The 27,094-nt window shown below is 38.8% G+C and overlaps 1 protein-coding gene across 3 annotated transcripts in view; it reads left to right on the forward strand.

Moving 5' to 3' along the window:
* Positions 1–27,094, forward strand: part of LOC311071454 (meprin A subunit beta-like) — an 85,059-nt gene that overhangs the window by 51,886 nt on the left and 6,079 nt on the right. For 2 of the 3 annotated variants that reach the window (XM_084095857.1, XM_084095858.1), the window contains 3 exons: positions 2,070–2,129; positions 14,891–14,950; positions 26,706–26,765. The exons of the other annotated variant lie outside the window; for it this stretch is intronic. In XM_084095857.1, the coding sequence (XP_083951983.1) occupies positions 2,070–2,129; positions 14,891–14,950; positions 26,706–26,765 (180 nt within the window). The remainder of the gene's footprint in view (positions 1–2,069; positions 2,130–14,890; positions 14,951–26,705; positions 26,766–27,094) is intronic. 3 annotated transcript variants of the gene reach the window in all.

The following is a 27,094-nucleotide window of genomic DNA, read 5'->3' on the forward strand; positions in this document are numbered from 1 at the left end:
TTCTTCATGTGTTCAATACTTTTTCCCTGTGTCATTTCACATTATTACATATAACTTAATTTCTGAACTTATTTTTTTTTGGTTTCGTTGTATGTACGGATTCCTTGGGTTGTTATCAACATCTGGTGAAAATTTCATGTCAATAGCACCTTTGGAAATATATTTACTGAGAAAAATGGTGAGGTGTTTTTAATACTTATTTCCCCCGCTGTACATTTAGGGGCAGGAACCGAAAAAGACAGGTTTAGGAACTGGTTCTAGACTGAGAGCATTGAACACCCTAATCCACTCAGCATATCTATTCAAACGCTGAGACCCGAGTACAGGACTGGCTGGACTTTCTTGCTAAAACACAAACTCCAAGAGTTTCAGTAAAACAGGACTGACCAGAGTCTTTTGCTAGAAAACTCTGATAATCATAATTTATACCTAACCTTAACATGCTAAATTCAATGTAAACCTAAATTAAACATTTTAATAAATTTGCAATCCCACAATACGACAGGGCTATTAGTCCAATAGTGCGCATATTTGGAGAAATAAATATTAATTATCACATGTTAGTAAATTATTTCGCCATACAGAAAAACATTTCTATTCATTTTCCACTGAATTATGCGATCTGAAGAGCTCAAACAGCGAACACAGCGAGATGTGTGTCTCTTCTTCCTGATTCGCATCAGATTTGACCTCGAATGATTATGATTAGCTGTACAGCATGTGCATGTTCATCGTGACCTCTTCTGTATGACGCGTCATGTCCACACTTCCTCATTCTGGACATCCATGATAACATAGCGAAAGTGACATCTCTTCACCTGAAACTAGAAGATAATAAACGCAAGATTTAAGTATGTGTGTTTTTTGTTCGATTTCCGTGCGATTCGGGGTGTTTTTATATGAATAAAGAATAAAGGTATAGGTAAACATAGCCCATAGCTTCACATAAAATGCTAAATATAACATATTTCAAAATCGTTTTTTTAATGGAAACCATAATAAACCACGACCGGAATATGATACAAATACTCGATGGTGTTTTAAAGTGAGCTCTTAATAAAAGTGTAATATTAATAAATTAAATTGTGTCATGTAGCTTGAGGCTACCTGTTGTGCTAATGCACCTGCTGCAGGAGCTTTCTATTCCATACAATCATTTTTTCAAAATAATTCGCATTTAAAGTTTCAATAATAGTTTTTTATTGTTTGTTTTCTAACAAGACTTAAGATAATAAGTGGATTATTCATGTATAGTGGGATTTACATAGCTGTCGATGGCCAAGCATTATGCCAGAAGAAAGGCTGTAATGGCTGAATTCAAACAAAAGAATAAGGATAAAAGAATAATGAAGGTGTGAAAGGTTAGTCGATTTAAATGAATAGAATATGAATGGGGCAGTTCTCCTCGCCAGACATTAGTCAGAGACTGTAAATGGGTGTTTAGAGGGCAATAAACTATGTGATGAGAAACTTGTAGCCTTCTAAAAAAACTTATCTGAAATCCTCCCCTGACATGGTCTTACAATAGGCTTCATAAAATGCATAATTTTCGAGATATCATCCTCAGACTTGAAATGAAGCATGACCACAATTGTGGCTATACTTTAGTTGTGGTTATAAGTTGCTATCCTAAATTCAAATCAGATTTTTATACATTTAATAAATATATTCGTAATATTTGTTGTTTTTGTTTTATGTTTGAGCTTATATATCTCAATATTAATAACAGTTTGGTTAATTTTGAGTCTTGAACTATAAACTCTCAAGGGTTGGCTTTCTAAATATGTGTGTATTATGTGTCTATTCACAATGACTTATGAGCAGCAACCTTTTTATTTTGGGTATGTCATGTATGCATCACTTGCCAAAATTGGGGGTGACTGGTAAGGGGTAATATTTTTGGGGGCATTTTAAATAAATTTCAAAAAGAGACATACAGTAGCATACCTTTTAAAACAATTATTATTAATTAATCAAATTCATTAAATGTTATTCTTAGGAAATTGTTGCTTGAATAGAAACACTTTTCTGAAGGAAATTGGATACACTAACAGTATGTTCCCTTCTAGAGCTCTTCCCACACCTCATCAGACAAGTTCAACAACAACTACACCAAAACCTACTGAGGGGTAAGCCACAACCTCTTGCTGTATGGTCAGATTTTTGATGTGGATGGAAAATGTTGAAAAAAACCTCCATTATCATTATCAACTACATTATCAATATCTGCTTTAGTTTGACTGCAATTCTTAAGCAATAAGTTTAGGGAGGCTGTGCTATAATGTGTAGTAGTCATATATAATATCATCATGAATAAAGAGTTGTGAGGAGTGATGCACAGTAGCATACATTCACAAGTTAACCCCCTGGAGTCGGCTATCGCGCCGGCGCGATAGGCTCGTTTTTTTCCGTATGAGTGCAAAAAAATAATTAAATAAAAATATTAATTTGTATCTTATATGCTTGTGTTATACATCAATCTATCCTGTTTAGTGTGTATTATTTTTGTGTACACTCACAATAAAAACAAAGTGTTGTGCTTTTCGCCAAATAAAGAAAAATAAACACGAAGCGAGTTCTGCCTTCTCTCTGTCCGTTTAGTCCATTCTGAAACGCGTCCGAAAATGAATCATAACTGAGCGAATACTTCTCACACAGGCACGTGAGATATGTCTTTATGAAGCTTGAAATCTCCTCTTTTAAATGAAGTAATTTATATAAAAAACAAATGTTTTCAACTCATGTAATCCGTTTGAAAGCAAGGAGAGGTACCGTTTTTCCTTCTGCCTCATTATCTCTATAATCAGCTGCGGCCGCCCCGCCCCCGGCGCGATTCACATGTAAATAGTTAGGTGATCTAGTATGCATCGCATACGCCCCCCGATCAATGCCATAAAAAGTTTCTTCATCAGACTTACTGATAGTTCATCGCGTTTTGAGTATGACACGCTTCTCCGGTAATAAAGACGCCCTTCAGATGATTCTGGACAGCGAGGAAGAATGCACCTTTTCCTCAGAGGAAGATTGTAACTCAGACGACGAACGGCAGCATTTTAAAGAGCGAATTCCGCCGAGAACACAATTTCGGAGTAAGTTTTACTCAAAAGTCTTTTGTCTTTTATTTTTCGTGTTTGCATTTATGAGGAAAAAACAATATTACGTGACAGTTCTCCATTATGGACGCGAGCGCTATAAAAAAAGCACTAAAAGACTTTCAAACTTTCACAGAGACCTCAAAACTGAAAGTACAAATCCTTTCTTTAAAACGAATTTCGTTTTGTATCAATTGTATCTTACTTTTAATAATTTTTTCATTAACAAATTTCCTGGATTTAAACTGCAAATTAACATTTATATTTCTTATAATAAAAATGAAAGACCTATGTTACAGACATATGAAAGACAACATTTCGTTGATTAGTTTTGGATAGATTATACATTTTTAATGTAAAATATCTGCCACCTCAAATAAGCTTTTGTTTGCCAATATTTGCTATTGTGTTAAATATAATATGTTTTGTCAAAAATAAAGTTATCAAATAATCAATCAAATCCTTAACTTTGAAATATGTATGATAAAATGTATACTTTAGTTTTTACAAAGAAAGATTACACTTGAATTGTTGTTGTAATTGTAACCTTTTTAATAAAAAAAATATATTTACAAGGTAGATGTAAACAAACTATTAAAAGGTAAATATAAGCCTTTTCTTTAAATAACTTTTATTGTGTTTTATTATTGACAAATTTGGGTAGAGGATAAATATTCCAAAACTGAAAATACAGTATGAGAATTAACTGCACAATTACTAGACATGTTTTCCTTGGATATTATAGGCCAAATTGCAAGCACAATATGTGGAAAAATAAAAAAGAATTGAGATGCTTCCAACTGTTGCTCTTGCATTCTTGTGGCTCAGTGACTCACCTGAATGAATGGCTCATTAAGTATGCGGGCCCCACTGTCTCCTAAGGTGTGAACCACTACATATACATGACCGTTGACGCCCACTCCGCATATTGGCTTTCCAAACAGAAAGTGCTTTGCAAAATTCAAATCAATGTATTGTGTTATGTGAATGATTAGGCAGGGTGATTTTCACTTCATTTTGAAGAAAAAACACTAGGCGATGACATCTTTTAGACAAAAGTCGTATTTACATATACTTAGAATGTGTTTTATGGCCTTATTTCAGAAACTTTAGTTTTTTGTTTTTAAAAAAACCATGCATAAACATTATTCTATCAAAAATACAAACATGTACATGCAAGTTGTTCACATATTATGGTAGCCCTGTTTGTGCTAAATAGAGTGAATTTACACCTTTGCCATTAATATGTTTATAAGCAACTGAAAAAAGCACAAATGTCAGGGCATGTCAGAACATCTCAAGGACCCCAAAAACCCCTCAGACTCCAGAGGGTTAAAGAGAGACCACATGTTAAAACTTATTTTTACTAAAATATTTTAATAAGCAAATTTATGGTTGCATTATTCTGCTAGACATACGCTGAATTCAAAATAGCATACTACCACACTACTCTCACTATTTCTGCAATATCTTTATAGTGATTGGTATGCTAGTATGTTATTCTTAATTCAGCCACAGTCCCCAAAAATAACATAACTAATAAATTTAAAAAATCTGCTAATAATGGGGCATGATTGCATATTTCCACTGAGATATGCTTCCCAGTGTACCTTGGTATTCCTGTGTTAAGTAGGAGTCCTATCTTATTTTCTTTCCACCACTATGTCCCTTTTATCAAAGTGTATTATAGTGTATAAAGTAAAGACATAGTTTGGAAGATGTTTTTTGCACTTTCTTGCAAAAAAACCCTTGCCCGTCAGGGATCACCGGTGGATCAACCCGGCTTCTGACTTGATCGAGAGCCTGCATTACACCATACGATGGGATTAAGGCTCCAAGAGTTCTTGACCACCACGTTTGAACACAAGTGAGACCAGTTGCATAAACTGTTAAGACTAGTCTTACAAGTTAGTCATCCAATTTTATTCTTTAAAACGGTTAATAACTTTTTAAAGTCAGTAACATAAAAATGTATATTGATCTTATTTGACACCGAACAGTAAGACTGATTACCCCTAACTAACTTCTAGTTGATCATACTAGTTCTTAAGACACAGTCTTAACATAATGGCTATGTTTGTGCAACTGGCCCCCGGAATGCAGCCATCTTTGTTGGTAGAAGGAGCTGAATCATGTAACTGTGGCATGCAAACGTTCTTTCCAGCAAACAAGGCATTTCTTGACATATTCATCAGCTCTAAGAATATGTTGTTTCTGGGGTCTACACTTTGCGCTATGTCCATGATGGTTAGTATTAAGGCAATCTTGATCATGTTGCTGGATGACTGAAGTTCCCGTAGGTGAGTCTTGCGTTAGTCTCTGCGTTGTGTATTTTTCTTCTGTGTTGGTTGTAGTCTCTGCAGTTGGTCTAGTTGTTTTCTGGTAGTTGGGTCTTCATATGCAGGTGTGTAGGTCAGTGCATATGGTTCTCGGGTTAACCGTCAAGTGGTGTCGGCACAGAGTTTAAGAAAGAAAAAAACAAACAAACAAACAAACAAACAAACAACTGCAACAGACCAGTATTCATTGTAAAGACTGCAAACATTAGGGTTGTGTCCTCTGTTCAATCTGAGTCTGCTAATTGTGGTTCCTTCTTTCCCTACTTCTTAATTTATGAGACACCTAAAAGGAACAGTGAGGTGAGGATGGACTATGGTTGGGAAGGGCCTATAAGGGAATCTTCACCGCAGGGTTGGCCCCCGAAAGCCTGTTGCTTCCAGTTCTTCCCTGGGCTCCTCACTGGTCCATGTGTCCTATCCTATCCCTGTAGGGGGCGGAACCACTTTGCAATGTGACACATGAGTCCATGTTTTCTTTCCCTGGCACAACACTGCAGCTGCTGTAATCAACATTACCTGATATGGTCCATGCCACTTAGGTTCTAACGGCTTGTGTCTGAATGATTGTATCATGACCCACTGACCTGGGATGATTGTGAGTCCACCCTCTGGTGGAGTCTGCCAACATGACTCAACTCTCTCTCTGGCACTCTGTACTGCCTTTGTAAGGTGTTCACAGTAAGATCAGAGCATCTGAGGCAATGTGAACATCAGCATTTCTAAGGTCAATCACACCTGGCATCTGCATTGGGCGTCCTGTAATAATCTTATGAGGGCTCAGTCCTACTGATCTGTTAGGTGACGCTCTCATACTACACAGTACAGCTGGCAATGCTTCAACCCATGACACTCCTTCCTGATGCATTTTGCTTAGCCTGATTTTGATTGTTCTGTTTGCCCTTTCAACCTGTCCTGATGCTTGTGGCCTGTAGGGGCAGTGAAGATTCCACTTAATCTTCAACATTTTAGACACTTCTTTAACTACCTGTCCTGTTAAGTGCGTACCCTGATCTGAGTCAATGCAATCTGGTAATCCCCATCTGGGAATGAAATCAGTGACAAGACATTTAGCAGTATGTGCAGCGGTAGCACGCCCTGTTGGATAAGCTTCTACCCATCTTGAGAATTTGTCTATTATTACCAAAACGTCAGTTTTTCCCTTACAATGAGGCAACGAGATGTAATCAACTTGCAGGTGACGAAATGGTCCTGGTGGAGCTGGGGTATGTGCTGCTGGTGTAATGGCTGCTGGTACATCATCATTTTTCTGACATGTAACACACCTCTTGGCTGTTTCGGTGGCTACATTTCTGAATTTTGGATTCCACCATTGATTTGAGAACCTGTGATTCATCGTTGCTGGACCACTGTGACCCAAATTGTGTATTTGTTGAGCCAAATATGGCAGCAGTGATTCGGGAGCTACATACTTCCCCCCTTTGGTCCAGCAGCCAGATGAATCTACGGTGGCTCCTTTGTCTAACCATGTCCATGCTTCATATAGAGGAACATCTTTGTACAAATCAATGATAGATTCAGGAGGCAGAATTGTCTTCTGTGCTGTACTACCTGAACACACTTGTACAGTTACATAGGAACACGCCTGTTTAGCTGCTACATCTGCAAGAGCATTACCTTTAGCTTCTGTAGTGTTAGTTGTGAGATGTGCCTTCACTTTGATCACCGCTAATTTATTTGGAAGTTTCATGGCAAACATAAGATCTTTCACTAATTCAGCATGCTAGAAACTGTCTGGTTTGCCAAATGACACCAAAATCATGAATAACCCCAAAAGCATACCTGGAATCTGTGTAGATATGTGCAACTGATCCTGAAGCTAGTGTGCATGCTCTAGTTAAAGCTACCCGTTCTGCAGCCTGAGCTGAAAAATGATCTGGAAGACGACCTGAAGCTACCACCTCAGTGGTGGACGATACTGCATAACCTGCTCGTCTGTTCCCTTCAATTACTTGAGCTGAACCATCAACAAACAACTCAAATTCTGAATTTTCTATGGGAGTTTCTGCTATTTCACTTGTCGCTGCGTATGTAAGCGTAACACAATCATGAGTCATTTCGCCTTCATCCTCTAACACAACTTCAGTCATTGCAGACATCATACATGATGAGGGGTTCGTGACTGGTGCACGCTGTAAAACAATGTTCGGGGCTGTGAGAGTAGTTAACCAATTTCCCCAACGAGAGGAAGTGACAGAAGTGACTTTTGCTTGATTCATTAGTGCGGACACTGCGTGAGGGCATTTTACATTTACCGTCTGACCTAACACCATTACTGATGAAGCCTGAAGCGCTAGATGAACTGCCTGTACTGCTCTGAGGCATGGTCCCATACCTTGAGCTACTATGTCAAGTTTACCAGAATAGTAATGAATTGGACGTAAACTGCCCCCATGATCTTGCATTAGACATGCAGTCATAAAGCCCAAGTGTTCATGAACATAAAGCACAAAGGGTCTATCAGATTGGGCAATTCCTAATGCTGGTGCTTGACATAGTGCTCTCTTCAAATCATTGAATGCTTTGAGGTGAAGTTCTTCCATACAAACAATATCTGAATCTTTACCATGGCCTTTCAACAAGTCATAGAGAGGCTGAGCAATCGAGGCATATTCTTCAATCCACGGTCTACAGTAACCTGCTGTTCCTAAAAATGAGCGTAGTGTTTTAATGGTAGTAGGCGGAGGTATGGCTTTGACTGAAGCCGTTCGATCCTGTGTAATAGATCTATTTCCTGCACCAATTGTTTGACCCAGAAATATGACTTGCTTTTTAGTAATTTGAGCTTTTGTGAAAGCTGCATTTGTGTCCTTTTTTATGCAAATAGTCCAACAATGCTACCAATTCAGTTTGATGTACCTCGTGATCTGTTGAGGCAATCAAAATATCATCGACATATTGGATCATAGTGGACTGTTTTACTGGACATTCCGGGTCACACAAATCACGTCTGACAGCCTGATGGTATATGGTCGGGGAGTTTTGAAATCCCTGAGCCAATCGGGTCCACTGATATTGTTCATGGTCAACTGTGAAAGCTAACCATGGCTGGCTGTCAGAGTGCAATGGTACAGAAAAGAATCCATTAGACATATCAATTATTTTATCAATGTTTTTATTGGCTACACTGTAGTCTATGGTGAGTCTCCATGTCCCATTGGATTTCTTGATGGGCCATATGGGTGAGTTACAGGGACTGTTGGTTTTAACTAGCACTCCTTGCGTCAGCAACTTTTCTACAATAGGTTTGATTCCCTGTATGGCTTCCTTACTGATCAGATACTGTTTGGTAACCGGAGGTGGAGTTCCTGTCAGTTTGACTGGTTCTACACCTGTCAATAAACCACAATCATCCTTGTCATTAGCCCAAATTGGATGATTCAGTAAGAAAGCATACTCTGGAGGGATTGCATTATTGGTAGAAACGTGTGCTGAGGAAATTTTAATGCTAGCAGATTCTGAGGACATGTCTAAAGTTAGATGTACTTGTCTCAGGAGATCCATGCCTAAAATTGCACCTGTATTCAATGGAGCACATAGCAATTTTGTCATCAGAGTTTTCGGGCCAAATTGTACCTCTATGGGCGGGGTTTCATACAAAACAGAATCTTTACCTATTACGCCAGTTAAAGAAAGTTTGGTTTTCTTGTACGGGATGTCTAAACCTTTAGGCAATTTTGTAGGAATTATTGTAATCTCTGCACCTGTATCAAGCAAAACATCAATCTCTTTCTCTTTTATGCTACCTTTCACAAAAATTATTTTGTCATTATGATGGATTACAGGGGAAAGGTAGCTACTCACAGCCCCAACAATTAGTTTTTTTCCTGTTCTTTTTGTGCTCTTAGAAGAGCCTGAGCGAGCTGTCCTAAAGTTTCAGTGGACATTGGCGGAACTACGTCCGGGTTGTAGGCAGGCTGAGAAGGAACAGAATTATGCATTCTATTTCTTTTATTATCTTGTAACTTCTTCCTACACTCTTTCTCCCAATGCCCTAATTTTCCACAGTAGTGGCATGTACTTTCTTTTTTAGTCCATCTATTGTCTTGTTTCGTTGGGTTAAATGTAGCTGCTGCTATTCTCACTTGGGTTTTAACATCAGCATCTCTTTCCCATGTAGCTAACCTGTCTAGGTTACTTCTGAGAGTTCCGTTAGCCCACGTAACATGTAGGAATGGCAAGGCTGATCTGTACTCAGCTATAAGACCATCTGCCCAAATTCGGATTAGAGCTCCTCTATCATCTAGTACACTTTCAGAATCCTCCACTATTCCACTGTACGTTGCAGCTGCCTGAGAACATCTTTCAGTGTATTCACTTATAGTCTCTCCTTTCTTTTGTACATATCTAGTAACTTTCGACCAATCTATTTTAGGTCCTAAGAGATTATTTAGGATTTTCAAAACACCTTCTCTCAAATCGCCTTTACTGGCATGTTGCAGTTCAGAAGTAACAGCAGACTCAAAATTGTTGAATTCAGATTTAGTTAGAATTTGTGACATCAGCTGTGTAACTTCTGGCAACAACATGTCGTAAAGACGCATTTTACTGATCAATGCTCTTCTAAATTCAGAAAAAATTTGTGCGTGCTGAGGGTAAACTCTGGGATAGTCTCTCGATATTTTTGGGTCCTAGCGCTTTGGCAACAGTTTGTATTTGGACAACAGAAGAGTTGAGAGGAACACTTTCAGTTCCCTCAATTCCCTGAGACCTCCTCCTAGCGCCACATACCTTTACTGAATCTACAGGCTCATCAGTTACTGATTGGATCGCTACATCTGTTTCAAAGAAAGCTTGTAAGTCAGGGTAAATGTTATCTGGCTGACTAACTTCTACATCAGTTTTTTCTATAGCTTTGTTGCGGCTCAATTTCTTAGTCAACGAAGATATTCTAGCACGTAGCTCATTGATCTGTTTCTCTAGCTCTGAGTTGCGCTTAGACTGTTCTGTAGCTTTTGCTAAAACAAATTCTCTGTGACAACAAATGATGTCCTTCATATTGTTTTTGCAGATGCTTGCTCCAAGCACCTTTTTACACTCATCTACTGACCAAGTTTTGTCTGGGTGAATTTCATATTTCTGAGTTAGTTCCTGTCTAACTTTTTCAGTGACTATTAGGTCCATTTGTTCTCGTAACATTTTTTTGAGTTCACTTTCTAACCACAAAGGAGTTGCACGACCATCTTTTTCAGTAGTGGGGATCAGTCTAGCATTTTTCCTAAACATTTTTGTGAGTTTTCTTTGTTACCACACAATCAAAAACACTAAAACTTCTCTCTAGTGTCTACACAGAGGGTACACTTGTTAACACATCAGCTATTGTTAACTCTCCAAATGACCAACACTTCACACTTAACTTCCCTGCCTGCAAGAACAGAGGATAAACAGAAATAACTAGCACGTAAAGCTAATTCTTCTCTGCCTAAAGCAAAGGATAAACACTTCCCTGGCAAAGCAGAGGATAAACAATATTAACATGTAATGTTAATCTTCCCTGCCTGAACAACAGAGGATAAATTTCATCTCTAAAATATTTTTTTTTAGAGGATAACTTAATTAACAAAACCCTGCAGCTGTCTGTTAACTCTTCTCTGAACGGCGCAGAGGATAAAACACATATACTGGTCTGTAGCGGTTCTTTGAATGGAGTGAAACTCACCGAATCGTTGGTTGTACAGAAAAATTTAGTCTGGAACTCAGTCAGAAAAGTTCATTCTTTGTTGAGATCTTTGAGCTTGAAGTTTTCAAGGTTCCGTCTGGAAAGTTCATTCTTTGTTGAGATCTTTGTTGGGCTTGAAGTTTCAATCTTCAGATCTGGAAAAGTTCGTTTTTTGTTTCTTGAAGTTTCAAGGTTCCGTCTGGAAAGTTCATTCTTTGTTGAGTTTCAGTTTCTCCATCCGGGTTCACGGCACCAAGTTGTTGTGAACTTAGACTCGAAGACCAGGAGACTTGGTTGTTTCTTCAGCAGGATTCTTTATTGAGAACACGAGCTGTCGGTAGCTGCAGTCACCAAGTCTGACGTGAATGTTCTCTTACAGTTTATATACAGCGGGTGAAATAAGTATTGAACACGTCACCATTTTTCTCAGTAAATATATTTCCAAAGGTGCTATTGACATGAAATTTTCACCAGATGTTGATAACAACCCAAGGAATCCGTAGAAACAAAAATAAGTTCAGAAATTAAGTTATGTGTAATAATGTGAAATGACACAGGGAAAAAGTATTGAACACATGAAGAAAGGGAGGTGCAAAAAGGCATTGAAAGCCAAGACAACTGCTGAAAACTTACAGTAATTAAAAAGCAATCCAGCCCCTTGTCCGTGCAAATTAATAACAGCTGGTTCAGTCCCAACGGATGGCCTACGAAAAGGTCTCATTGCCAAGGTGTCACACAAGACACATCTCATGATGGGTAAAAGCAAAGAGCTGTCTCAAGACCTTGGCAACCTAATTGTTGCAAAACATAATGATGGCATTGGTTATAGGCGCCATTCTAAGCTTCTAAATTTTCCAGTGAGCACTTTTGGGGCCATAATACGGAAGTGGAAAGACAATCATTTCACCATAAATTTGCCTCGACCAGGTGCTCCTCGCAAGATTTCTGATAGAGGAGTGAAAAGAATAATCAGAAGAGTTGTCCAAGAGCCAACACCAAGGTGTAATGGCGTTTTTAGGGTAATGTGCAATGCCATTTCTCCTCCAAACATGGTGTGTATTATGGCATCCAAACAGTTCAATTTTGCTCTCATGTGACCACACTAAATTCTCCCAGTATTTCACTGGCTTTTCCAAATGTTGTGCAGCAAACTTTAAACGAGCTTCAACATGCTTTTTTTCTTCAGTAATGGAGTCTTGTGTGGTGAGCGTGCATACAGGCCATGAAAGGTGAAGTGCATTACTTACTGTTTTCTTTGAGACAACAGTACCTGCTATCTGCAGGTCTTTTTGAAGCTCTCCACAAGTGATCCTTGGCTCTTGGACAACTCTTCTGATTATTCTTTTCACTCCTCTATCAGAAATCTTGCGAGGAACACTGGTCGAGGCAAATTTGTGTTGAAATGATTGTCTTTCCACTTCCGTATTATGGCCCCAACAGCGCTCACTGGAACATTCAGAAGCTTAGAATGGCGCCTATAACCAATGCCATCATTATGTGTTGGAACAATTAGGTTGCGAAGGTCTTGAGACAGCTCTTCGCTTTTACCCATCATGAGATGTGTCTTGTGTGACACCTTGGCAATGAGACCATGTAGGCCATCCGTTGGGACTGAACCAGCTGTTAATTTGCACGGACAGGGGGCTGGATTGCTTTTTAATTACTAGTAGTTTTAAGCTGTTGTCTTGGCTTTTCATGCCTTTTTGCACCTCCCTTTCTTCATGTGTTCAATACTTTTTCCCTGTGTCATTTCACATTATTACATATAACTTAATTTCTGAACTTATTTTTTTTTGGTTTCGTTGTATGTACGGATTCCTTGGGTTGTTATCAACATCTGGTGAAAATTTCATGTCAATAGCACCTTTGGAAATATATTTACTGAGAAAAATGGTGACGTGTTCAATACTTATTTCCCCCGCTGTACATTTAGGGGCAGGAACCGAAAAAGACAGGTTTAGGAACTGGTTCTAGACTGAGAGCATTGAACACCCTAATCCACTCAGCATATCTATTCAAACGCTGAGACCCGAGTACAGGACTGGCTGGACTTTCTTGCTAAAACACAAACTCCAAGAGTTTCAGTAAAACAGGACTGACCAGAGTCTTTTGCTAGAAAACTCTGATAATCATAATTTATACCTAACCTTAACATGCTAAATTCAATGTAAACCTAAATTAAACATTTTAATAAATTTGCAATCCCACAATACGACAGGGCTATTAGTCCAATAGTGCGCATATTTGGAGAAATAAATATTAATTATCACATGTTAGTAAATTATTTCGCCATACAGAAAAACATTTCTATTCATTTTCCACTGAATTATGCGATCTGAAGAGCTCAAACAGCGAACACAGCGAGATGTGTGTCTCTTCTTCCTGATTCGCATCAGATTTGACCTCGAATGATTATGATTAGCTGTACAGCATGTGCATGTTCATCGTGACCTCTTCTGTATGACGCGTCATGTCCACACTTCCTCATTCTGGACATCCATGATAACATAGCGAAAGTGACATCTCTTCACCTGAAACTAGAAGATAATAAACGCAAGATTTAAGTATGTGTGTTTTTTGTTCGATTTCCGTGCGATTCGGGGTGTTTTTATATGAATAAAGAATAAAGGTATAGGTAAACATAGCCCATAGCTTCACATAAAATGCTAAATATAACATATTTCAAAATCGTTTTTTTAATGGAAACCATAATAAACCACGACCGGAATATGATACAAATACTCGATGGTGTTTTAAAGTGAGCTCTTAATAAAAGTGTAATATTAATAAATTAAATTGTGTCATGTAGCTTGAGGCTACCTGTTGTGCTAATGCACCTGCTGCAGGAGCTTTCTATTCCATACAATCATTTTTTCAAAATAATTCGCATTTAAAGTTTCAATAATAGTTTTTTATTGTTTGTTTTCTAACAAGACTTAAGATAATAAGTGGATTATTCATGTATAGTGGGATTTACATAGCTGTCGATGGCCAAGCATTATGCCAGAAGAAAGGCTGTAATGGCTGAATTCAAACAAAAGAATAAGGATAAAAGAATAATGAAGGTGTGAAAGGTTAGTCGATTTAAATGAATAGAATATGAATGGGGCAGTTCTCCTCGCCAGACATTAGTCAGAGACTGTAAATGGGTGTTTAGAGGGCAATAAACTATGTGATGAGAAACTTGTAGCCTTCTAAAAAAACTTATCTGAAATCCTCCCCTGACATGGTCTTACAATAGGCTTCATAAAATGCATAATTTTCGAGATATCATCCTCAGACTTGAAATGAAGCATGACCACAATTGTGGCTATACTTTAGTTGTGGTTATAAGTTGCTATCCTAAATTCAAATCAGATTTTTATACATTTAATAAATATATTCGTAATATTTGTTGTTTTTGTTTTATGTTTGAGCTTATATATCTCAATATTAATAACAGTTTGGTTAATTTTGAGTCTTGAACTATAAACTCTCAAGGGTTGGCTTTCTAAATATGTGTGTATTATGTGTCTATTCACAATGACTTATGAGCAGCAACCTTTTTATTTTGGGTATGTCATGTATGCATCACTTGCCAAAATTGGGGGTGACTGGTAAGGGGTAATATTTTTGGGGGCATTTTAAATAAATTTCAAAAAGAGACATACAGTAGCATACCTTTTAAAACAATTATTATTAATTAATCAAATTCATTAAATGTTATTCTTAGGAAATTGTTGCTTGAATAGAAACACTTTTCTGAAGGAAATTGGATACACTAACAGTATGTTCCCTTCTAGAGCTCTTCCCACACCTCATCAGACAAGTTCAACAACAACTACACCAAAACCTACTGAGGGGTAAGCCACAACCTCTTGCTGTATGGTCAGATTTTTGATGTGGATGGAAAATGTTGAAAAAAACCTCCATTATCATTATCAACTACATTATCAATATCTGCTTTAGTTTGACTGCAATTCTTAAGCAATAAGTTTAGGGAGGCTGTGCTATAATGTGTAGTAGTCATATATAATATCATCATGAATAAAGAGTTGTGAGGAGTGATGCACAGTAGCATACATTCACAAGTTAAAGAGAGACCACATGTTAAAACTTATTTTTACTAAAATATTTTAATAAGCAAATTTATGGTTGCATTATTCTGCTAGACATACGCTGAATTCAAAATAGCATACTACCACACTACTCTCACTATTTCTGCAATATCTTTATAGTGATTGGTATGCTAGTATGTTATTCTTAATTCAGCCACAGTCCCCAAAAATAACATAACTAATAAATTTAAAAAATCTGCTAATAATGGGGCATGATTGCATATTTCCACTGAGATATGCTTCCCAGTGTACCTTGGTATTCCTGTGTTAAGTAGGAGTCCTTTGTCCGTGCCAGTCTCATGACAGGGAGCTCAGACTTACGCAGGGCACTGGAAGACAGTCGAGAGGTGGCGTGATTACACTGGGAACCCCATTCGTCGTCATCCGACGTAACTCGGAGTGACTACGAAAGGGAACGTCTCGGTTACGTATGCAACCCTCGTTCCCTGAGTATGGAACGGAGACGTTACGTCTCCCTGCCACTTCTGCTGTACCGCTGGAACGCCTGAGTTCAGTCTCGGCTCCTCAGCGAAGACATATCTGCGTGTTGCCAGCGTACTTCCTTATATACCCCCGGCGTGGGGCGGAGATACGCTATGCAAATTCCGCAGACCCATGGCATTTCATTGCCATTGGCTCGTTTTATATACTCGAAGGTGAGAGGCTTTCTAAGCGAAACCCCATTCGTCGAGTCCTTTGTCCGTGCCAGTCTCACGACAGGGAGCTCAGACTTACGCAGGGCACTGGAAGACAGTCGAGAGGTGGCGTGATTACACTGGGAACCCCATTCGTCATCATCCGACGTAACTCGGAGTGACTACGAAAGGGAACGTCTCGGTTACGTATGTAACCCTCGTTCCCTGAGTATGGAACATAGTACAGAGCCCCTAAGGCACATAGTGGTTGAAAAAAAATATAGAATTAGATGGGAGAAAATATAATCAAAATAATAATCAAAAATAAAATGATTCCCCCGATAAACTTTGCATTCACTCGCAAATCTTTTGAGAAACGCAATGTTTTTTGGGGGGAACCCAAAAGTTTTTGCGAGGGGACACAAAGGTTTTGGGAGCGAACGTAAAGTTTCTCTGGGGAACGCAAACGTTTTTGCAAATGAACACAAAGGTGTTCATAGGTGAACGTACATGTCATATTTTTTTTCTTCACAATCTTATATTTTTAGGGGCTCCAGAGATCACTCAAGTGATGCTGTGCAAACACAAGCATGAAGCACCGCAAAGAAGTCTCTCATGAGAACACACATTTCATGAGAGAACACAACAGGTTTAGCAAGAGAACAGAAAAGTTTTGCGAGCAGCTTTGTAAAATACATTGTCCTCCTATCTTATTTTCTTTCCACCACTATGTCCCTTTTATCAAAGTGTATTATAGTGTATAAAGTAAAGACATAGTTTGGAAGATGTTTTTTGCACTTTCTTGCAAAAAAACCCTTGCCCGTCAGGGATCACCGGTGGATCAACCCGGCTTCTGACTTGATCGAGAGCCTGCATTACACCATACGATGGGATTAAGGCTCCAAGAGTTCTTGACCACCACGTTTGAACACAAGTGAGACCAGTTGCATAAACTGTTAAGACTAGTCTTACAAGTTAGTCATCCAATTTTATTCTTTAAAACTGTTAATAACTTTTTAAAGTCAGTAACATAAAAATGTATATTGATCTTATTTGACACCGAACAGTAAGACTGATTACCCCTAACTAACTTCTAGTTGATCATACTAGTTCTTAAGACACAGTCTTAACATAATGGCTATGTTTGTGCAACTGGCCCCCGGAATGCAGCCATCTTTGTTGGTAGAAGGAGCTGAATCATGTAACTGTGGCATGCAAACGTTCTTTCCAGCAAACAAGGCATTTCTTGACATATTCATCAGCTCTAAGAATATGTTGTTTCTGGGGTCTACACTTTGCGCTATGTCCATGATGGTTAGTATTAAGGCAATCTTGATCATGTTGCTGGATGACTGAAGTTCCCGTAGGTGAGTCTTGCGTTAGTCTCTGCGTTGTGTATTTTTCTTCTGTGTTGGTTGTAGTCTCTGCAGTTGGTCTAGTTGTTTTCTGGTAGTTGGGTCTTCATATGCAGGTGTGTAGGTCAGTGCATATGGTTCTCGGGTTAACCGTCAAGTGGTGTCGGCACAGAGTTTAAGAAAGAAAAAAACAAACAAACAAACAAACAAACAAACAACTGCAACAGACCAGTATTCATTGTAAAGACTGCAAACATTAGGGTTGTGTCCTCTGTTCAATCTGAGTCTGCTAATTGTGGTTCCTTCTTTCCCTACTTCTTAATTTATGAGACACCTAAAAGGAACAGTGAGGTGAGGATGGACTATGGTTGGGAAGGGCCTATAAGGGAATCTTCACCGCAGGGTTGGCCCCCGAAAGCCTGTTGCTTCCAGTTCTTCCCTGGGCTCCTCACTGGTCCATGTGTCCTATCCTATCCCTGTAGGGGGCGGAACCACTTTGCAATGTGACACATGAGTCCATGTTTTCTTTCCCTGGCACAACACTGCAGCTGCTGTAATCAACATTACCTGATATGGTCCATGCCACTTAGGTTCTAACGGCTTGTGTCTGAATGATTGTATCATGACCCACTGACCTGGGATGATTGTGAGTCCACCCTCTGGTGGAGTCTGCCAACATGACTCAACTCTCTCTCTGGCACTCTGTACTGCCTTTGTAAGGTGTTCACAGTAAGATCAGAGCATCTGAGGCAATGTGAACATCAGCATTTCTAAGGTCAATCACACCTGGCATCTGCATTGGGCGTCCTGTAATAATCTTATGAGGGCTCAGTCCTACTGATCTGTTAGGTGACGCTCTCATACTACACAGTACAGCTGGCAATGCTTCAACCCATGACACTCCTTCCTGATGCATTTTGCTTAGCCTGATTTTGATTGTTCTGTTTGCCCTTTCAACCTGTCCTGATGCTTGTGGCCTGTAGGGGCAGTGAAGATTCCACTTAATCTTCAACATTTTAGACACTTCTTTAACTACCTGTCCTGTTAAGTGCGTACCCTGATCTGAGTCAATGCAATCTGGTAATCCCCATCTGGGAATGAAATCAGTGACAAGACATTTAGCAGTATGTGCAGCGGTAGCACGCCCTGTTGGATAAGCTTCTACCCATCTTGAGAATTTGTCTATTATTACCAAAACGTCAGTTTTTCCCTTACAATGAGGCAACGAGATGTAATCAACTTGCAGGTGACGAAATGGTCCTGGTGGAGCTGGGGTATGTGCTGCTGGTGTAATGGCTGCTGGTACATCATCATTTTTCTGACATGTAACACACCTCTTGGCTGTTTCGGTGGCTACATTTCTGAATTTTGGATTCCACCATTGATTTGAGAACCTGTGATTCATCGTTGCTGGACCACTGTGACCCAAATTGTGTATTTGTTGAGCCAAATATGGCAGCAGTGATTCGGGAGCTACATACTTCCCCCCTTTGGTCCAGCAGCCAGATGAATCTACGGTGGCTCCTTTGTCTAACCATGTCCATGCTTCATATAGAGGAACATCTTTGTACAAATCAATGATAGATTCAGGAGGCAGAATTGTCTTCTGTGCTGTACTACCTGAACACACTTGTACAGTTACATAGGAACACGCCTGTTTAGCTGCTACATCTGCAAGAGCATTACCTTTAGCTTCTGTAGTGTTAGTTGTGAGATGTGCCTTCACTTTGATCACCGCTAATTTATTTGGAAGTTTCATGGCAAACATAAGATCTTTCACTAATTCAGCATGCTAGAAACTGTCTGGTTTGCCAAATGACACCAAAATCATGAATAACCCCAAAAGCATACCTGGAATCTGTGTAGATATGTGCAACTGATCCTGAAGCTAGTGTGCATGCTCTAGTTAAAGCTACCCGTTCTGCAGCCTGAGCTGAAAAATGATCTGGAAGACGACCTGAAGCTACCACCTCAGTGGTGGACGATACTGCATAACCTGCTCGTCTGTTCCCTTCAATTACTTGAGCTGAACCATCAACAAACAACTCAAATTCTGAATTTTCTATGGGAGTTTCTGCTATTTCACTTGTCGCTGCGTATGTAAGCGTAACACAATCATGAGTCATTTCGCCTTCATCCTCTAACACAACTTCAGTCATTGCAGACATCATACATGATGAGGGGTTCGTGACTGGTGCACGCTGTAAAACAATGTTCGGGGCTGTGAGAGTAGTTAACCAATTTCCCCAACGAGAGGAAGTGACAGAAGTGACTTTTGCTTGATTCATTAGTGCGGACACTGCGTGAGGGCATTTTACATTTACCGTCTGACCTAACACCATTACTGATGAAGCCTGAAGCGCTAGATGAACTGCCTGTACTGCTCTGAGGCATGGTCCCATACCTTGAGCTACTATGTCAAGTTTACCAGAATAGTAATGAATTGGACGTAAACTGCCCCCATGATCTTGCATTAGACATGCAGTCATAAAGCCCAAGTGTTCATGAACATAAAGCACAAAGGGTCTATCAGATTGGGCAATTCCTAATGCTGGTGCTTGACATAGTGCTCTCTTCAAATCATTGAATGCTTTGAGGTGAAGTTCTTCCATACAAACAATATCTGAATCTTTACCATGGCCTTTCAACAAGTCATAGAGAGGCTGAGCAATCGAGGCATATTCTTCAATCCACGGTCTACAGTAACCTGCTGTTCCTAAAAATGAGCGTAGTGTTTTAATGGTAGTAGGCGGAGGTATGGCTTTGACTGAAGCCGTTCGATCCTGTGTAATAGATCTATTTCCTGCACCAATTGTTTGACCCAGAAATATGACTTGCTTTTTAGTAATTTGAGCTTTTGTGAAAGCTGCATTTGTGTCCTTTTTTATGCAAATAGTCCAACAATGCTACCAATTCAGTTTGATGTACCTCGTGATCTGTTGAGGCAATCAAAATATCATCGACATATTGGATCATAGTGGACTGTTTTACTGGACATTCCGGGTCACACAAATCACGTCTGACAGCCTGATGGTATATGGTCGGGGAGTTTTGAAATCCCTGAGCCAATCGGGTCCACTGATATTGTTCATGGTCAACTGTGAAAGCTAACCATGGCTGGCTGTCAGAGTGCAATGGTACAGAAAAGAATCCATTAGACATATCAATTATTTTATCAATGTTTTTATTGGCTACACTGTAGTCTATGGTGAGTCTCCATGTCCCATTGGATTTCTTGATGGGCCATATGGGTGAGTTACAGGGACTGTTGGTTTTAACTAGCACTCCTTGCGTCAGCAACTTTTCTACAATAGGTTTGATTCCCTGTATGGCTTCCTTACTGATCAGATACTGTTTGGTAACCGGAGGTGGAGTTCCTGTCAGTTTGACTGGTTCTACACCTGTCAATAAACCACAATCATCCTTGTCATTAGCCCAAATTGGATGATTCAGTAAGAAAGCATACTCTGGAGGGATTGCATTATTGGTAGAAACGTGTGCTGAGGAAATTTTAATGCTAGCAGATTCTGAGGACATGTCTAAAGTTAGATGTACTTGTCTCAGGAGATCCATGCCTAAAATTGCACCTGTATTCAATGGAGCACATAGCAATTTTGTCATCAGAGTTTTCGGGCCAAATTGTACCTCTATGGGCGGGGTTTCATACAAAACAGAATCTTTACCTATTACGCCAGTTAAAGAAAGTTTGGTTTTCTTGTACGGGATGTCTAAACCTTTAGGCAATTTTGTAGGAATTATTGTAATCTCTGCACCTGTATCAAGCAAAACATCAATCTCTTTCTCTTTTATGCTACCTTTCACAAAAATTATTTTGTCATTATGATGGATTACAGGGGAAAGGTAGCTACTCACAGCCCCAACAATTAGTTTTTTTCCTGTTCTTTTTGTGCTCTTAGAAGAGCCTGAGCGAGCTGTCCTAAAGTTTCAGTGGACATTGGCGGAACTACGTCCGGGTTGTAGGCAGGCTGAGAAGGAACAGAATTATGCATTCTATTTCTTTTATTATCTTGTAACTTCTTCCTACACTCTTTCTCCCAATGCCCTAATTTTCCACAGTAGTGGCATGTACTTTCTTTTTTAGTCCATCTATTGTCTTGTTTCGTTGGGTTAAATGTAGCTGCTGCTATTCTCACTTGGGTTTTAACATCAGCATCTCTTTCCCATGTAGCTAACCTGTCTAGGTTACTTCTGAGAGTTCCGTTAGCCCACGTAACATGTAGGAATGGCAAGGCTGATCTGTACTCAGCTATAAGACCATCTGCCCAAATTCGGATTAGAGCTCCTCTATCATCTAGTACACTTTCAGAATCCTCCACTATTCCACTGTACGTTGCAGCTGCCTGAGAACATCTTTCAGTGTATTCACTTATAGTCTCTCCTTTCTTTTGTACATATCTAGTAACTTTCGACCAATCTATTTTAGGTCCTAAGAGATTATTTAGGATTTTCAAAACACCTTCTCTCAAATCGCCTTTACTGGCATGTTGCAGTTCAGAAGTAACAGCAGACTCAAAATTGTTGAATTCAGATTTAGTTAGAATTTGTGACATCAGCTGTGTAACTTCTGGCAACAACATGTCGTAAAGACGCATTTTACTGATCAATGCTCTTCTAAATTCAGAAAAAATTTGTGCGTGCTGAGGGTAAACTCTGGGATAGTCTCTCGATATTTTTGGGTCCTAGCGCTTTGGCAACAGTTTGTATTTGGACAACAGAAGAGTTGAGAGGAACACTTTCAGTTCCCTCAATTCCCTGAGACCTCCTCCTAGCGCCACATACCTTTACTGAATCTACAGGCTCATCAGTTACTGATTGGATCGCTACATCTGTTTCAAAGAAAGCTTGTAAGTCAGGGTAAATGTTATCTGGCTGACTAACTTCTACATCAGTTTTTTCTATAGCTTTGTTGCGGCTCAATTTCTTAGTCAACGAAGATATTCTAGCACGTAGCTCATTGATCTGTTTCTCTAGCTCTGAGTTGCGCTTAGACTGTTCTGTAGCTTTTGCTAAAACAAATTCTCTGTGACAACAAATGATGTCCTTCATATTGTTTTTGCAGATGCTTGCTCCAAGCACCTTTTTACACTCATCTACTGACCAAGTTTTGTCTGGGTGAATTTCATATTTCTGAGTTAGTTCCTGTCTAACTTTTTCAGTGACTATTAGGTCCATTTGTTCTCGTAACATTTTTTTGAGTTCACTTTCTAACCACAAAGGAGTTGCACGACCATCTTTTTCAGTAGTGGGGATCAGTCTAGCATTTTTCCTAAACATTTTTGTGAGTTTTCTTTGTTACCACACAATCAAAAACACTAAAACTTCTCTCTAGTGTCTACACAGAGGGTACACTTGTTAACACATCAGCTATTGTTAACTCTCCAAATGACCAACACTTCACACTTAACTTCCCTGCCTGCAAGAACAGAGGATAAACAGAAATAACTAGCACGTAAAGCTAATTCTTCTCTGCCTAAAGCAAAGGATAAACACTTCCCTGGCAAAGCAGAGGATAAACAATATTAACATGTAATGTTAATCTTCCCTGCCTGAACAACAGAGGATAAATTTCATCTCTAAAATATTTTTTTTTAGAGGATAACTTAATTAACAAAACCCTGCAGCTGTCTGTTAACTCTTCTCTGAACGGCGCAGAGGATAAAACACATATACTGGTCTGTAGCGGTTCTTTGAATGGAGTGAAACTCACCGAATCGTTGGTTGTACAGAAAAATTTAGTCTGGAACTCAGTCAGAAAAGTTCATTCTTTGTTGAGATCTTTGAGCTTGAAGTTTTCAAGGTTCCGTCTGGAAAGTTCATTCTTTGTTGAGATCTTTGTTGGGCTTGAAGTTTCAATCTTCAGATCTGGAAAAGTTCGTTTTTTGTTTCTTGAAGTTTCAAGGTTCCGTCTGGAAAGTTCATTCTTTGTTGAGTTTCAGTTTCTCCATCCGGGTTCACGGCACCAAGTTGTTGTGAACTTAGACTCGAAGACCAGGAGACTTGGTTGTTTCTTCAGCAGGATTCTTTATTGAGAACACGAGCTGTCGGTAGCTGCAGTCACCAAGTCTGACGTGAATGTTCTCTTACAGTTTATATACAGCGGGTGAAATAAGTATTGAACACGTCACCATTTTTCTCAGTAAATATATTTCCAAAGGTGCTATTGACATGAAATTTTCACCAGATGTTGATAACAACCCAAGGAATCCGTAGAAACAAAAATAAGTTCAGAAATTAAGTTATGTGTAATAATGTGAAATGACACAGGGAAAAAGTATTGAACACATGAAGAAAGGGAGGTGCAAAAAGGCATTGAAAGCCAAGACAACTGCTGAAAACTTACAGTAATTAAAAAGCAATCCAGCCCCTTGTCCGTGCAAATTAATAACAGCTGGTTCAGTCCCAACGGATGGCCTACGAAAAGGTCTCATTGCCAAGGTGTCACACAAGACACATCTCATGATGGGTAAAAGCAAAGAGCTGTCTCAAGACCTTGGCAACCTAATTGTTGCAAAACATAATGATGGCATTGGTTATAGGCGCCATTCTAAGCTTCTAAATTTTCCAGTGAGCACTTTTGGGGCCATAATACGGAAGTGGAAAGACAATCATTTCACCATAAATTTGCCTCGACCAGGTGCTCCTCGCAAGATTTCTGATAGAGGAGTGAAAAGAATAATCAGAAGAGTTGTCCAAGAGCCAACACCAAGGTGTAATGGCGTTTTTAGGGTAATGTGCAATGCCATTTCTCCTCCAAACATGGTGTGTATTATGGCATCCAAACAGTTCAATTTTGCTCTCATGTGACCACACTAAATTCTCCCAGTATTTCACTGGCTTTTCCAAATGTTGTGCAGCAAACTTTAAACGAGCTTCAACATGCTTTTTTTCTTCAGTAATGGAGTCTTGTGTGGTGAGCGTGCATACAGGCCATGAAAGGTGAAGTGCATTACTTACTGTTTTCTTTGAGACAACAGTACCTGCTATCTGCAGGTCTTTTTGAAGCTCTCCACAAGTGATCCTTGGCTCTTGGACAACTCTTCTGATTATTCTTTTCACTCCTCTATCAGAAATCTTGCGAGGAACACTGGTCGAGGCAAATTTGTGTTGAAATGATTGTCTTTCCACTTCCGTATTATGGCCCCAACAGCGCTCACTGGAACATTCAGAAGCTTAGAATGGCGCCTATAACCAATGCCATCATTATGTGTTGGAACAATTAGGTTGCGAAGGTCTTGAGACAGCTCTTCGCTTTTACCCATCATGAGATGTGTCTTGTGTGACACCTTGGCAATGAGACCATGTAGGCCATCCGTTGGGACTGAACCAGCTGTTAATTTGCACGGACAGGGGGCTGGATTGCTTTTTAATTACTAATAGTTTTAAGCTGTTGTCTTGGCTTTTCATGCCTTTTTGCACCTCCCTTTCTTCATGTGTTCAATACTTTTTCCCTGTGTCATTTCACATTATTACATATAACTTAATTTCTGAACTTATTTTTTTTTGGTTTCGTTGTATGTACGGATTCCTTGGGTTGTTATCAACATCTGGTGAAAATTTCATGTCAATAGCACCTTTGGAAATATATTTACTGAGAAAAATGGTGACGTGTTCAATACTTATTTCCCCCGCTGTACATTTAGGGGCAGGAACCGAAAAAGACAGGTTTAGGAACTGGTTCTAGACTGAGAGCATTGAACACCCTAATCCACTCAGCATATCTATTCAAACGCTGAGACCCGAGTACAGGACTGGCTGGACTTTCTTGCTAAAACACAAACTCCAAGAGTTTCAGTAAAACAGGACTGACCAGAGTCTTTTGCTAGAAAACTCTGATAATCATAATTTATACCTAACCTTAACATGCTAAATTCAATGTAAACCTAAATTAAACATTTTAATAAATTTGCAATCCCACAATACGACAGGGCTATTAGTCCAATAGTGCGCATATTTGGAGAAATAAATATTAATTATCACATGTTAGTAAATTATTTCGCCATACAGAAAAACATTTCTATTCATTTTCCACTGAATTATGCGATCTGAAGAGCTCAAACAGCGAACACAGCGAGATGTGTGTCTCTTCTTCCTGATTCGCATCAGATTTGACCTCGAATGATTATGATTAGCTGTACAGCATGTGCATGTTCATCGTGACCTCTTCTGTATGACGCGTCATGTCCACACTTCCTCATTCTGGACATCCATGATAACATAGCGAAAGTGACATCTCTTCACCTGAAACTAGAAGATAATAAACGCAAGATTTAAGTATGTGTGTTTTTTGTTCGATTTCCGTGCGATTCGGGGTGTTTTTATATGAATAAAGAATAAAGGTATAGGTAAACATAGCCCATAGCTTCACATAAAATGCTAAATATAACATATTTCAAAATCGTTTTTTTAATGGAAACCATAATAAACCACGACCGGAATATGATACAAATACTCGATGGTGTTTTAAAGTGAGCTCTTAATAAAAGTGTAATATTAATAAATTAAATTGTGTCATGTAGCTTGAGGCTACCTGTTGTGCTAATGCACCTGCTGCAGGAGCTTTCTATTCCATACAATCATTTTTTCAAAATAATTCGCATTTAAAGTTTCAATAATAGTTTTTTATTGTTTGTTTTCTAACAAGACTTAAGATAATAAGTGGATTATTCATGTATAGTGGGATTTACATAGCTGTCGATGGCCAAGCATTATGCCAGAAGAAAGGCTGTAATGGCTGAATTCAAACAAAAGAATAAGGATAAAAGAATAATGAAGGTGTGAAAGGTTAGTCGATTTAAATGAATAGAATATGAATGGGGCAGTTCTCCTCGCCAGACATTAGTCAGAGACTGTAAATGGGTGTTTAGAGGGCAATAAACTATGTGATGAGAAACTTGTAGCCTTCTAAAAAAACTTATCTGAAATCCTCCCCTGACATGGTCTTACAATAGGCTTCATAAAATGCATAATTTTCGAGATATCATCCTCAGACTTGAAATGAAGCATGACCACAATTGTGGCTATACTTTAGTTGTGGTTATAAGTTGCTATCCTAAATTCAAATCAGATTTTTATACATTTAATAAATATATTCGTAATATTTGTTGTTTTTGTTTTATGTTTGAGCTTATATATCTCAATATTAATAACAGTTTGGTTAATTTTGAGTCTTGAACTATAAACTCTCAAGGGTTGGCTTTCTAAATATGTGTGTATTATGTGTCTATTCACAATGACTTATGAGCAGCAACCTTTTTATTTTGGGTATGTCATGTATGCATCACTTGCCAAAATTGGGGGTGACTGGTAAGGGGTAATATTTTTGGGGGCATTTTAAATAAATTTCAAAAATAGACATACAGTAGCATACCTTTTAAAACAATTATTATTAATTAATCAAATTCATTAAATGTTATTCTTAGGAAATTGTTGCTTGAATAGAAACACTTTTCTGAAGGAAATTGGATACACTAACAGTATGTTCCCTTCTAGAGCTCTTCCCACACCTCATCAGACAAGTTCAACAACAACTACACCAAAACCTACTGAGGGGTAAGCCACAACCTCTTGCTGTATGGTCAGATTTTTGATGTGGATGGAAAATGTTGAAAAAAACCTCCATTATCATTATCAACTACATTATCAATATCTGTTTTAGTTTGACTGCAATTCTTAAGCAATAAGTTTAGGGAGGCTGTGCTATAATGTGTAGTAGTCATATATAATATCATCATGAATAAAGAGTTGTGAGGAGTGATGCACAGTAGCATACATTCACAAGTTAAAGAGAGACCACATGTTAAAACTTATTTTTACTAAAATATTTTAATAAGCAAATTTATGGTTGCATTATTCTGCTAGACATACGCTGAATTCAAAAT

This window comes from Abramis brama (assembly GCF_963993115.1).
Source record: "Abramis brama genome assembly, chromosome: 20".
NCBI classification, from domain to species: domain Eukaryota; kingdom Metazoa; phylum Chordata; class Actinopteri; order Cypriniformes; family Leuciscidae; genus Abramis; species Abramis brama.